Genomic DNA, 12,682 nt, shown 5'->3' on the forward strand with positions numbered 1-12,682 from the left:
AAGAGCCGCGAAAGTCTTAACCGCGTCCTTATGCCACAGGTCTCCCACTTTGCTGATACCAATCGTGTCCCACTGGTCAAACCCCTTCGTAGTCCAGAGGCTCCCCAGGCGATCGGAGGCAAACAAAGGAGTAGCACATGTCAGTCGCTCACCCCAGCCCGTGGCCGCAGTGGCGGTCCTCCAGGTCCGCACAGCGATCTTAGTAGGACCCGTAAGGGTCCGGCCAGCCGAGCGGGAGTACAGCGCCCTGTTATAGTCCCCGCCGGGAAGCAGGAACTTGTCCATCTCATACGCCGGGTTCAGGCCAGGCGCATACGTGGCATGGTTGATGGCCGAAAGCTGCGCGGCCCAATAATACCTGCGAATGTCGGGAAGCGCGATGCCCCCGTCATACCAGGGGAGAGTAAGCTTAGCAAGAGCAATACGCGCCCGCCCGTCCCACACCAGTCTCCTCTGCAGGCTCTCTACCTCCCGAAAGTAGGCCACTGGGATGACGTCGAAGGAATTCTGGAGTGCATAGAGGAACCTGGGAAGGGACATCATTTTGAACAGCGCGGCCCGACCCAGCGGGGACAGGGGCAGCCTGCACCACCGGGCCGTATCCTCTCGCAATCGCCGAAGCGGACGCAGGAGATTCAGCTCATAGCGAGCCACCGGGTCCAGCGAAACGTATATCCCCAGGTACTTAAAGCCGCTCAGTGATACCTGGATCGGAAGCCGAGGCGGTAGGAGTGGAGGACCACCGGAGATCGGATAGACGCAGGATTTAGACCAATTGATCGTGAGACCCGAATTACTCCCAAAGGAAGTCAGAACGTCAAAGAGGACGTTGAGCGACTGCCGCGGTGAGGTGAGATATAGGAGAATATCGTCCGCATACAGCGAAACCCGATCTTCAAAGCCCGGGGCCCACCGGATCCCTCGAAGCGAGGGCTCCCAGCGGAGCCAAGCCGCGAGTGGCTCCAGGGCGAGAGCGAAGAGCAAAGGGGACAACGGGCATCCCTGCCTCGTGCCCCTGCCGAGGGCAAAGGGCCGAGAGACCCGCCCGTTCACCACCACCTGAGCCATGGGTCCCGTGTACAGAAGCTTCACCCAGCCAATAAATCCTTCCCCAAAGCCAAATTTAGCCAAGACAGCCCAGAGGAATGGCCACTCGATGGTGTCAAAAGCCATCGTGGCATCCAAAGAAACCAGCACGGCCGGTTCGGAGAGGAGCTCCGCCCTGGCAAGGGCGCCATGAAGACGCCGCAAGTTAAGAGCGGTGTTACGATGCGGGATGAATCCGCATTGGTCCGGATGAATCAGATCGCACACGACGCTCAACAGACGATTGGCAAGGACTTTCGCCAGGATCTTAGGCTCCGCATTTAGCAGTGAAATAGGCCGGTAAGAAGTACAGCGATCTCGCGGCTTGTCCTCCTTGGGGATAACGACTATCGTGGCCAAACGCTGATCGGCCGGGAGGGAACCCGCCGCCAGAGACTCACGGAACATGCGACTGAGGAAGGGCGCAAGCTTGTCAGGGCGCAATTTATATAGCTCAATGGGCAGACCGTTGGGACCCATAGCCTTGCCCGAGCGAAGGGAGCGGATCGCGGTCGCTATTTCATCCACCGACAAGGGGGCGTCCAGCCGCTCACGGTCCTCAACGGACAGGCAGGGCAAGGCGATATCCCTCAGTAGAAGGCGAGAGTCGTCCTCATCCCTGTCAGTCACTGGGGAGTACACAGCCCGGAGGTGGTCGGCAAAACATTCCACAATCTCGTCAGGCTCCGTCACACACACACCATCCGCAGCACGCAACTCCGGGACCACACGATTCACTCTCTCCTTCCTGTCCAGCCACGCGATCAACTTTCCCGCCTTGTCCCCGGCATCGTACAGTCGACCCTGCTGCTCCCTATACATAGTTTTGGCCGCGTCAGTGACCAGGGACCTATATTCAAACTGTTTCAGGCTGAGGGCATGGAGCCCGTCCGGAGTAACATTCGCCTCCAAGGCCGACTCCAGCCCCAAGATGTCAGTCTCCAGCCTCACCACTGCCTCACTCTTGACCCTCTTAGCCACCACTATCTGGGAAAGGGCGTGTCCGTGGATCACGGTTTTAAAGGCTTCCCACAGGGACATTGCAGAAGACACCGACCCCTCGTTATCCAGGAAGTATTGGTCCATGGCCTTAACCAGGCTGTCACGAGTCGTAGGGTCTCGCAGGTACCATGGGTTAATGGGAGCGATCCGCCCCGCAGACCGCGGCCCGGTGTCAAAAACAAGCCACAGCGGAGAATGGTCGGAGATACCCCGCGCCAGGTGCCTGACCTCTCGAATCCGACCAGTCTGCGCCGCGGGCATAAGGAAGTAGTCTAACCTAGAGAGACTCCCATGCGCCCCCGAGTGAAAGGTGAATTGACATTGGGTCGGATGCATTAATCTCCAACTATCCACCAGGCCGAAGGTCTCCAGCATCCCACCCAGCCATGCCTGGGCAGCGGGGAGGGTCCTTGGTGGGTGACGATCCAGTTCACCCGAAACCACAGAATTAAAGTCCCCGCCCATGAGCAGGAGGCTGTCCGGAAGGTCAAGCAGCATTCGACCCAAGTCAGTGAAGGTGGAGTTCTGGAGGCCCGGGGGGACGTAAACTGAAACCAGGGCAAGGGGCTGCCCCTCCCACCTCCCAATCAAACACACATAGCGCCCTCTGTCATCCGAGACTATCTTAGTGATCTCCACCGGAAGTGAGGTTCGCAGCAGAATGCCCACCCCCCTGGAACCAGTTGTGAAACCAGAATGGGCCACGAGGCGGTATCCCCCCCTGTTCATTGCATGACAAACATTGCCAACCAGATGCATCTCCTGGAGAAACACCACATCAGGAGTCAAACGACGCAAATATTGCAGTACTACACCCCGCTTGATACGGTCCCCCAACCCATTGACGTTCCATGACATAAGCCTCAACCCGTCCCCCCCCATCCCCCCCAATAGATCAAGGGTCCCCCCGCCTGCAGCACAGTTCCCAAATGTGGCCAAAAATCAGTACCTCGCCCTGTAAACAAAAAACACACAGCAAAACAAACCCTCCTCCCCCCCAACCCCACCCCAGGACCAACTCCCCCCACCCTGCACCCCTGCGGGCCAAAAAACCCCCCCAACTTGCAGTGTGCCTGTCGCCCCACTAACCCCATTCTACGAAAAGAACCCAGAGGAGGTAAGGGACCCGTCCCCGCCCGCCCCCCTCACTGGTCCTGGTAAAACACAATATGCAAATGAAATAAGACCCGACTGTACAGTGCAAAAAGGCAAAATCAAGGACCAAAAGTCATTCTAAAGGGGACCCATCACCTGCGGTGCCCGCAGAGGGTCCGGGACGGCCACCTCCGTCCGGCAGAGAGTCCAGCCAGTCACTTGCAGCCACAGGAGAGTCAAAAAAGGCTGTCCGATCCCCATGTTCCACTCGGAGTTTTGCAGGGTAGAGCATCGAATACTTTAGGCCCAGCTCACGGAGACGACGCTTCACCCCTTGGAATCCCATCCGTTGTTTCTGGACCAGTTGCGTGAAGTCCGGGTAAAAATTGATGGTCGAGTTCTCATGACGAACCGGGCCGTGGGTCCGTGAGGCCTGCAGAATAGCGTCGCGGTCCCTGTAATAGAACAGTTTGGCCACGATAGGCCTCGGGGGGGCCCCCGGCCGTGGCCGACCGCCCGGAACTCGATGGGCCCGCTCCACGGCAAAGAACTTACTTAGGCCAGCCGAGGACAACTGTTTCAGGATAAGTTCCTCGACCACGAGGTCAACCGGGCGGCCGTCAGAGGACTCCGGTACACCTATGACGCGGATGTTGTTGCGTCGGGCCCGTCCCTCGAAGTCCTCAAGCCGCCGGGCCATATGGTCGTTAACCACCCTGATGTCTCCAAGCGCGGCCCGCAGATCCGACACATCCGCACCGAGGGTGGAGGTCCGTGCGTCGAGAGCCTGGACCTTCTCGTTAGTTTTGGAGAGGTCGGCCCGGATCAGGGTGACATCGATCGCGACAGTGTCAATCTTACGGGCCAGGGCCTCATATTGCGTCGCGATGGTTTCCCTGATGCCATCAATGGCGCCCATAATGTCCTGCAAGGATAGTTCCGTAGTGGCGGTCGCGCCTCCTTCCGCAGTATCCGAGGGGAGGCCAGCAGCGCCAGAGGGCCCCCTGCCCTGGGTGTAGCGGTCCATGTTATTGCTCTGGACTGCCCCCCCGCGGAGGGAAGCCTTGGTCTTGCGGCCCTCGGGACCCCCTTTGCCCCCCATGTGAACACGGTCACCCGAGGGGACCTCCAATCAAGAGGTGTAAGGCACCAGCAAGAAGACCACAAAATGTCGGTATAGGGGGTCCGAGGCGATAGGCGCTCTAGTGGCAGATGAAAGAAAACCTCATGCAGAGGCCCAGGAAGCACCTCTCCACCCCGAGCGCACCTCCCTGCCGGTCTCCTGAAGTGCAAAACCGAAACCGAAAGTGGTGGATCGGCAGCTGGCACCGCGCTGAAGCCGCTGTTGTTCAATTGCAGCCCGGTCCCTCGGGTCACCTTCACCCCGGTCACCTCCGTCGGGTGGGTCCCAAAAGTTCCGACGACGACAACTCAGGATTCCCAGGTCCGATTTGAGTTTTGAAAAGAGATATACGCTCAGCTGGTCTTTATCTCCCAGATTCCATAAGCCACGTCAGGATATTCTCAGGATAAATTCCGAGGAGCAGAGAGGGTCCGGGGAGCCCTGTGCTCACGCGACCATCTTGGATGCGCGCTAGGCTCCTCCCCGGGAAAAGAGTTTTTAACAAGGTACAAACAGCATGGAAGGAAAACCATTTTGGCCACGGCCGCCCTTCCCATCACAAAGAAAGGGAGCCTATTCCAAAGTAGAATGGAGTTCTCGAGGCCCGCCAGAACTCTATCTACATACTTGCACTGATTCTGTGCCTCAGTGTGCATGACGACACCCAAGATACCGAAACCCCTCCAATTTCCACTGGAGACCCATGTCTGGCAACTGGCCCAACTCCTTCCCAATCAGTTCACCCAAGGGGAACAGGAGCGACTTCGGGCATTAATCCGAAGGCCTGAAATCGCACCGGAGGAACCCAACAGTTGTAACAAAAGTGGAACAGAATTCCCGGGTGATTGCTCATACACCAGTGCATCATCCACATATAAGGAGATAATGTGAGTGGTGTCTCCCACCCTTATCGCCCAAGAGCCTAGATCCCAACGCAGCAGCAGTGCAAAGGTTTCGACTGCTAGCGTAAATAGAAGGGGAGAAGGAGGGCACCCCTGACATGTACCCCTGCCCATCGACCAGGCTTCAGAGAGTTCACCACCCACCCTAATTCACATGGAAGGCTCAGTATACAGGAATTGTATCTAGGCACAAACCCCATGCCCTTCAGTACAGCCATTAAATAGGCCCACTCCTCAGTGTCACACACCTTTTCAAGATCAAGGTAAACCAGAGCCATCTCTCTGTCTCCATCCAAGGAATCATGCAACATGTGGACCAATCAAGGGAGGCTATGGGTAGTGTTTCATGCAAGCATAACGCTGCATTGGTTCTCGTGGACTAATTCTCGGACCACTCCCCGTAGTCTAGGAGGCAGTGTTCTCCACAATACTTTAAGATGTGTATTAAGCATAGTGAGGGGCTAGTAGATGGAGGGTCTGCTGGGTCTACCCGGGCTTCAACATCAAACACACCATCCCCTCTCACATAGTCGTGGGTGGAGCCATTTTTCCAGAGCCTTCATATAAACCTCCAGTAATTTCTCCTTGAGGACAGAGGTTTAAGTATGATGGAATTCGGCCAGGCACCCTGCGAGGGACTTTGGATCTATTAAGTGCCTTCACAGCGGCCCCCACCTCCTCCAAGGAAAGATTCTTCTCCAGCTCCTGCATGGCCTCCCTCCGTAACTGGAGAAGTCTCACCCCAGCCAAGAACCTATCCGTCCCTCCCTCAGTGTCCGGCGGACTAGCCCTGTACACCAATTTAAAGTGATCCAGCAGGGTCTATAGTATTCCCTGTCTCTGGGTGCATAACTGACCCGGGCATTCCGTATGTGAAAGATAGGGGGTAGCTCCGTTTCAAGCCTCAGGACCTATACCAGGAGCTTACCAGATGTATAATAATAATAATAATCCAGATAACAATCACCCGTAAGGGTCTCTAGGCGCTGGGGGCCGTCGGGAAGATTAAGCAAGCTATTGCCCAGTCACATGGTGCTGGGCTAATCTGCCGCCGGGGATCGAACCGTGATCCCCAGATTCCGGAGTCAGTCGCCCTGGCCGCGGCGCCACACCTCTTCCCTTCTCCCTCTCTATGCAACACCTGATGGTAGGATTTAAGGACAGTGTTATCCAGAATGTCCCAGAGCAAATGCATTTGTCTATGTACCGCTAAAGCAGTCTCACAACTGCTGAGTGCACCTCCTGCTTCTGGAGATCAGCCAGCCAGCCTGTGTTTTTATGTCTGCTAAAAGTCATGTATGACAGACTGCCCTGATACATTCTCCCCTAACCACTGCCTCCCATTCTATTACATTGGTATTCATAGTTCCCCAGTTCATAGTTAGGTGATTCTACAGTGCAGTCTGCAAGTCCACCCTGCAAGTCACGTCCGTGAGGAGCTCAAAAGGCATACGCAACCTCCTGAACCCACTCTGCTATTCTCCCCAAGCCAGAGTCAGCAATGTCGGGCATGATCAGAGAGGAATCTGACCAAATGTTTCACTGCAGCCTGCCGAGAATGATCCAGACCCCCCACCAAGAAACTGTCCAAGCGACCGAAGGTGTTGTGAGTCCGGAAATGACAGGTGTATTCACTACCACCTGGGTGCAATGTTCACCACCCATCCAGGAGACCCAGATTATGCATCGCCCTCCTCTGTGCGCCCATCATTAATGGCTTAGTGCCGTCTGTGGGGGGACAACGGTCCTCAACCCCATGCAAAATACAAAGTGGCCAGGCCAGATCACTGAAGTACCCACACTACCCCCTAACAAGTCCTGCATCCCTTCAAAGAAGAGTCGGTCGTCAACATTGGGGGCGTACAAGTTGAGTTTTGTGAGCTCTTTGTCATCTAAATTGCCCCTTAACAGAACATATCACCCTTCCAAATCCGCTTTGCTATAGGTGTACTTATAGGGAACTCAAGGAGCAACCTAGATTACCACCCCCTGGCATAACAGGAGTAAGAGGCAGAGAACAGTTGACCCCTCCATTTCTTATTGAGCTTCTGTATTTCCTCCATCAGGAGATGTCTCCTGGAGACAAGCAATCTGAATCTTATGGAAACGAGTGGAACGTATACCGCGTGGAGTAACCTAGTAGCCCACGAACATTGCACGTAATAATATTGATTTCATCAGCCATAGACATAGCAAGTACCCGGGCATAACCCTCCTCACACCTGCCCCAGTAATCCCACCTGAAAAGCTGCCCAACAAGAAAGTACCTGCACTTTCGAGATTCCCACACCTCAATAACAACCAACAAACACCCCCAATCAGTGGGATCAATTAGCATATCCCCACCCCAGATATGCAGCGTATCAACAAAGATAAAACACTGTGAATCCAATTGAGCTCTTGCTGCCAGGACCCACAGCCTACACCCCCCCCCCAACTATTGTCTACCACAAGTGTGCGAAAGCTTCCCATCAAAAACCTGGACAACAGACAGAATACATACATTTATAGGAGCAAGCCAGAGCTTACCATACGTTATTATGCAATCCAACAAACACATATATGCAGACCCCCCACCAGCAACATACAGCGGGCAATGAACGAAAAAGTACATGGTAAATTCCCCTACATAAAAAAAAGAAAGGACATTAGTCTGCACCTGCGGAGACTAGAACATCATTGCATGTCACTTCGTCAGACTATCATTCTTCATCGAAACCTCCTCCTGTAATACCAAGGTCCCTCTCCCCCTCCCCCCTCCTCCGATTGTCGGTCCGGCAGGGCCAGAGGCCCATTGTCCAGAATCTCCACCCTGGCAGGATCACTCATTTCTGAGGATCGTCGGCCCGCAATCTTAGGTCCCCCACCTGCTCTGTAGTAGGAACCCTCCAGAGTGGGCGACCTCTGGGTTCCAGTCCTCCAGGAGTCAGCACAAACCCTGGGAACTTATCCCAAACTCCAGTCAGCACCACACATCATCAGGATGGCCAAAAAGTGTGACTTGCTGCCTGCTAGAACCCGCAGCCTAACGGGGTACAAAAGCATGTAGCAAAGACCCATTGAGCGCAACTTGGCCTTGACCTCCAAGAACGTCTTCCGTGGACATTGTTGGTGTAATCTGGATAAATGGATACCTCTGGTTCTTGAACCTGGCAGTGTCAGTGTCCCTGGCTGCCCTGAGAATACAGTCACGATCCTTGTAGTTTAAGATGTGGGCTATAATGGCCTACGGTGGAACCTCAGGGTGTGGCAGAGCCACCAACGCACAGTGAGCCCTCTCAGTGGTGAACATGGCAGACAATCCAGAGAGCTTGAGGGTGCCTTGAACCCAGGACTCGACAAAGTGTTTAGTTGCTGTTCCCTCTGCTTGTTGCAGATGTGGGTCCCTTGCTCACTTTGCTGCTGGATACAAGCTAGCCTGGCTGATGAGGGGTAAAAACCTGATACCGGTCCCAGGATGCTTGTTTCCGGTCCAGGGAAGACCTGTGCTGGACTGTTCCCATGAGGAATCTCCTTGTGTTTGCTTTGTTCTGGAAACCCAAACAGGTGCACATTATTGCGGCACAACCGTCCCTTAGCATTCCCCACCCTAGCCTCCGGGCCCCCGACCGAGACGTGACCGCAGTGACCGGTTTCCACAAAGTGTCCACCTCGGTTTGAAGCTCCTCAATGGAACTCTTGGCCAGACGGACTTTTTCCAAAACCATGCCGAAGTCAGTGCGCAGAAGATTGACTTCAAGGGCCACAGGCATGATTTTGTTCTCTAGGGCCAACAGAGAGCCCTAAATGGCCGCCAGCAACGTAGCCCTCGTAGCACCCTCCGCAGGCGGCTCTGCATCCTGGTCTCTCCGGGCAAAGGTGTGCAACGTACTACGCTGTGAAGCAGGCAACGGGGTCGTATATTGCTCCATGTGGTTCCCCTGGGCTGCCCCCACTTGTTTATGTCTCCCCATGACCAAGCAGGAAGACAGCCGTTGTATGCACCCTGCACCTGGAGTCCCACCAGGAGCAAACACCGGGGTCCCTTATGAGCTCCAAGGGGGGCTGCTGAATGAAGCCAAGACTAATCAGCTTTCCCCAAGTGCGCCCCAACATGCACTAGTCCAGAAGGCCCAGACAACTACGTGCTGGCGGGGTAGCTAAGTGCCAAGCCTCCAATGTAGGCCCAATCAGTTCAGGACGCTCAGCAGCCAGAACACACAGCCCAAGGAGACCCAGCTCAGCCTCACTCACTCACTTCTGGGTCCCCTCTAGGGACCAGCAGGTCGTGCGCTCACCCTGCGCAGGTACAGCAACAGCAGGGGACCGCTTACAACTCCTCCATACAGTGGCTCAACTGCCATCCGCCAAACGTGGGCTGAAGGGAGAGACTCCCTGCAGTCTGCCCCCAAGTTGTTGTAGACTTCAGGATCACCGAGGCAACTGCTCGAAACAAGGGGAGAACACAGGCATGGGAGTAGATTGTTGTGTTGCTGGAGGGCAGTCCACAGAAGACGAACTGGAGGTTTTGAAGACCGGCTCGGGGTAATGAGTCAGTACGCTGCTGACCGATGAAGGCGTCACACATATTGCCGCAGAATCCGAGCCCTCGTCTGGGCTGGAGCTCTTAGTCTCAGCGAGTCACTAGGCCCCATCGGGTCTCGCTGCACCTCGGGCCGCCCAAAGGAGAAAAAGCACCCACAAGGCACAGGCTCTGCCACACAGTCCAATTGACCCCTGCAGGCAACTGCCAGGCTTCATCTCCTCTGTCATCAGAGGTGACCCGCCACTCCGCAGGAGAAGTGCCCCTACCTCAGCAGCTCTGGATCACAGAGGGTGTTCTCCCCGCCCTGGTTGCCAGAGCACTGCCCCAGCTGAGTCTCTGGCCCCCAGAGGCCTCCAGGCCATCCACTCGGGGTCCCGGGCAATGTAGCCCAACGTGCCACTACCTGCACACCAGAACCAGTACCAGGGTGCCGGGACCCGCCGGGTGTACCCCCAAAGAGCAATTGGCAAAAAGCTCGCTATAAGAAGCAGGATTCTGTAGGATAATCTGGGGCCGGTCAAGAGCCTCCTTGGACCTCATCCTGTCAGCCATCTGGCGTGGCCACGCCTTCCATCTTGAAGTAAACATTACGCATAAAAAAGAACCTAAAAAAAGCACATTTCCTATGATTCTTCCTAATCTGGGCAAAAACACAGCAGAAACCGTAAACTAACGCACGTTCCTTGCATACAATGTATGCAGAAAGCAGCTGTATAGACGAGGTTACTCTAAAGTGTTCAAAAAAGTGCTGGACAAAATGCTTGAATTAATCTCAGCCACTGGTAATTACTTGGACGCATCCCAGTCCATCGTTCTTTTGTGCACCATGCCACCCCAGGTTGGACCTGGCCATATGCAAATATGCCTTCGTCCTGCTGCAATCGGAACAGTCTTGCCCAAACTGCCAGGCTAGGTAATCCCTGAACCAGAATGCAAGCAGCCCAGGACCGGTTGTGTCCTAATTAGGTCTCATCAGCCAGGTATAGCTTGATTCCAAAGATAGTGCGGCAGGGCGTGCAGAGGAACAATAGACTTGGATGCAGACAAATCAGCAACCTCAGAGTGGAAATTTCCAGGAAGGCTATGTCAAACTTTTCAGCCACCTTTGCACTTCTCTGTGCAACTGACTTGTTCTCCCTCCTGCCTACTCTTCTCACCACCTGACATTAACTTTTCAAGAATTAAAGCAGAAATGTTGCCTTATTCAAAAACATCCAATAGGTGAGCCTAATTCACTGCTATACATCGTATACGTTTTAATTTGCCCTAACAAAACATATAAGGGTTTATCGTCAATTAAGGAGTAACAAAGCATCGTTGCTACAGAGATATACATTTGAAATGTGGATTATCATTAAACAAGAGCTTACAAAAGCAGGCACAAGCCCAGGAAAAACCAAAGACTTCCTGATGTGTCATTTTGTATTTCCATAGAGCAAACTTGGCGCTTCTTTACTATCGCGCCTCCTAGTTTCTGTCACTCAGATGTGCTTTCATCAGCTGGAGAAAAAGGACTCTTACTGGGTCCCACCTATAAAACATGAAGTAGCGTCAAGCCCCACTGTTTCCTGCTGGTTATTCGTTTTCCGGTGCCTACTACCTATTCAGTTCACTTGGTTAGTTCTCCTTGCACGACTTTCGAAACAAATGTAGCCACAACTCGCCCCATGCTTGATGCTTGTGATACTATTATGCCCAGTCACCATTCCTTCAGACCTATCTGTTGTTCTGGCTACCAGGCCCCTGAACAGAGAGAGCATATTTTCCCAAAGAGATTCTAAAAAATTGTTGGGTACATAGGTAGCCTCCAACGTCACTAGATGCTCTCTCCAATCGGTTTCTTGCAGTTGCATGCTGCTCCAATGTTGCATTCTCTGCCACTTTCTCATGTTTTATTTAATTCGCTGGAGTTTTATCCTTCGGAACAGGGGCGGGTTCTGGCGTGCTGTGCCTTTCTTCACTGTGCTTTGCAGCCAGAGGAGTCATGCAAGAATCTCTTCCACCTTTCTCCCTCACAACCTGATATCATTCCTTCCTCCTTTTAAGGAAGATACATTAGCAACTCCCCTTCGCCCAGTACTTGAAAATACTCCCCATTTCTTTTAAGAGAAACATTTAATGATCCAATCAGGCTATGTATTTTTCTGGATCCCTGCATACATTGTGATGTACAGGACGGATACTAGCAGATCATACTCTAGGGGCACATTAAATCAGGCATTTGCTGCAACCAATGAACATGCACATTTCCTCCCCTTTAGATCCATTATACCTAAATGTGTACTTCGTGAATAATCATATACATTTGAAAGTCCGTCTGTATTTGGCGCAAGACATATGTCAGTGAGTATCCATGCTCTTGAGTCTACAGTCTGTCTCCTCCTCAGGCAGGGCATAACACAGGCCTTTGCAGCACAGGAGGCCCCCTATTCAACCAAGGCAATGAATATCTGTAAGCTATACAAGACTCGAGGGCCCCTCACCACATTCTGCAGGGGGCGCCGTCATTTTGCGTTATGCCACTGTGCGGAAGAGTTTATAGCTTGCGCACTTCAACTATCCATTAAATAACCAATTGAAGCCACTTTACTGCTATGCAATATAACTGCACACTTTGTGGGAACCATCTTATGTTCACCTAAACTGCAGGTGGAATGCCCTTGGGGCGGCCACAGAACGTAAATTAAACTGGGCAAGCAATGCAAGTTGAAAGTGTGCACCAATCAAGTGAATTTACTTGAAAATGTTTTAATATGGTTCTTACAGTTGTATGTTTTTTCTAGGTTGACACAGGCAAAAATCTAGTCAACTTGCCTTACACAACAGCCACAGCAATTCTACGCAGTGATGAAACCATCTGGTTAGAACCGGAAGTTCTCTTCTCAGGACCCCGCCTAGGTAACTATTGTGAAATGTATGTAAAATCAAGACAAGATGGTGAAAACTGTG

General features: G+C 53.3%; 1 protein-coding gene across 1 annotated transcript in view; it reads left to right on the forward strand.

Moving 5' to 3' along the window:
* RPE65 (retinoid isomerohydrolase RPE65) overlaps window positions 1–12,682 on the forward strand; it is a 186,857-nt gene that overhangs the window by 156,057 nt on the left and 18,118 nt on the right. Inside the window, exon 11 of the mRNA XM_085602298.1 lies at window positions 12,517–12,631. Coding sequence (XP_085458424.1) covers window positions 12,517–12,631 — 115 coding nt within the window. The remainder of the gene's footprint in view (window positions 1–12,516; window positions 12,632–12,682) is intronic.

This window comes from Triturus cristatus, chromosome 4_2, assembly GCF_964204655.1.
Source record: "Triturus cristatus chromosome 4_2, aTriCri1.1, whole genome shotgun sequence".
In the NCBI taxonomy this organism is placed as follows: domain Eukaryota; kingdom Metazoa; phylum Chordata; class Amphibia; order Caudata; family Salamandridae; genus Triturus; species Triturus cristatus.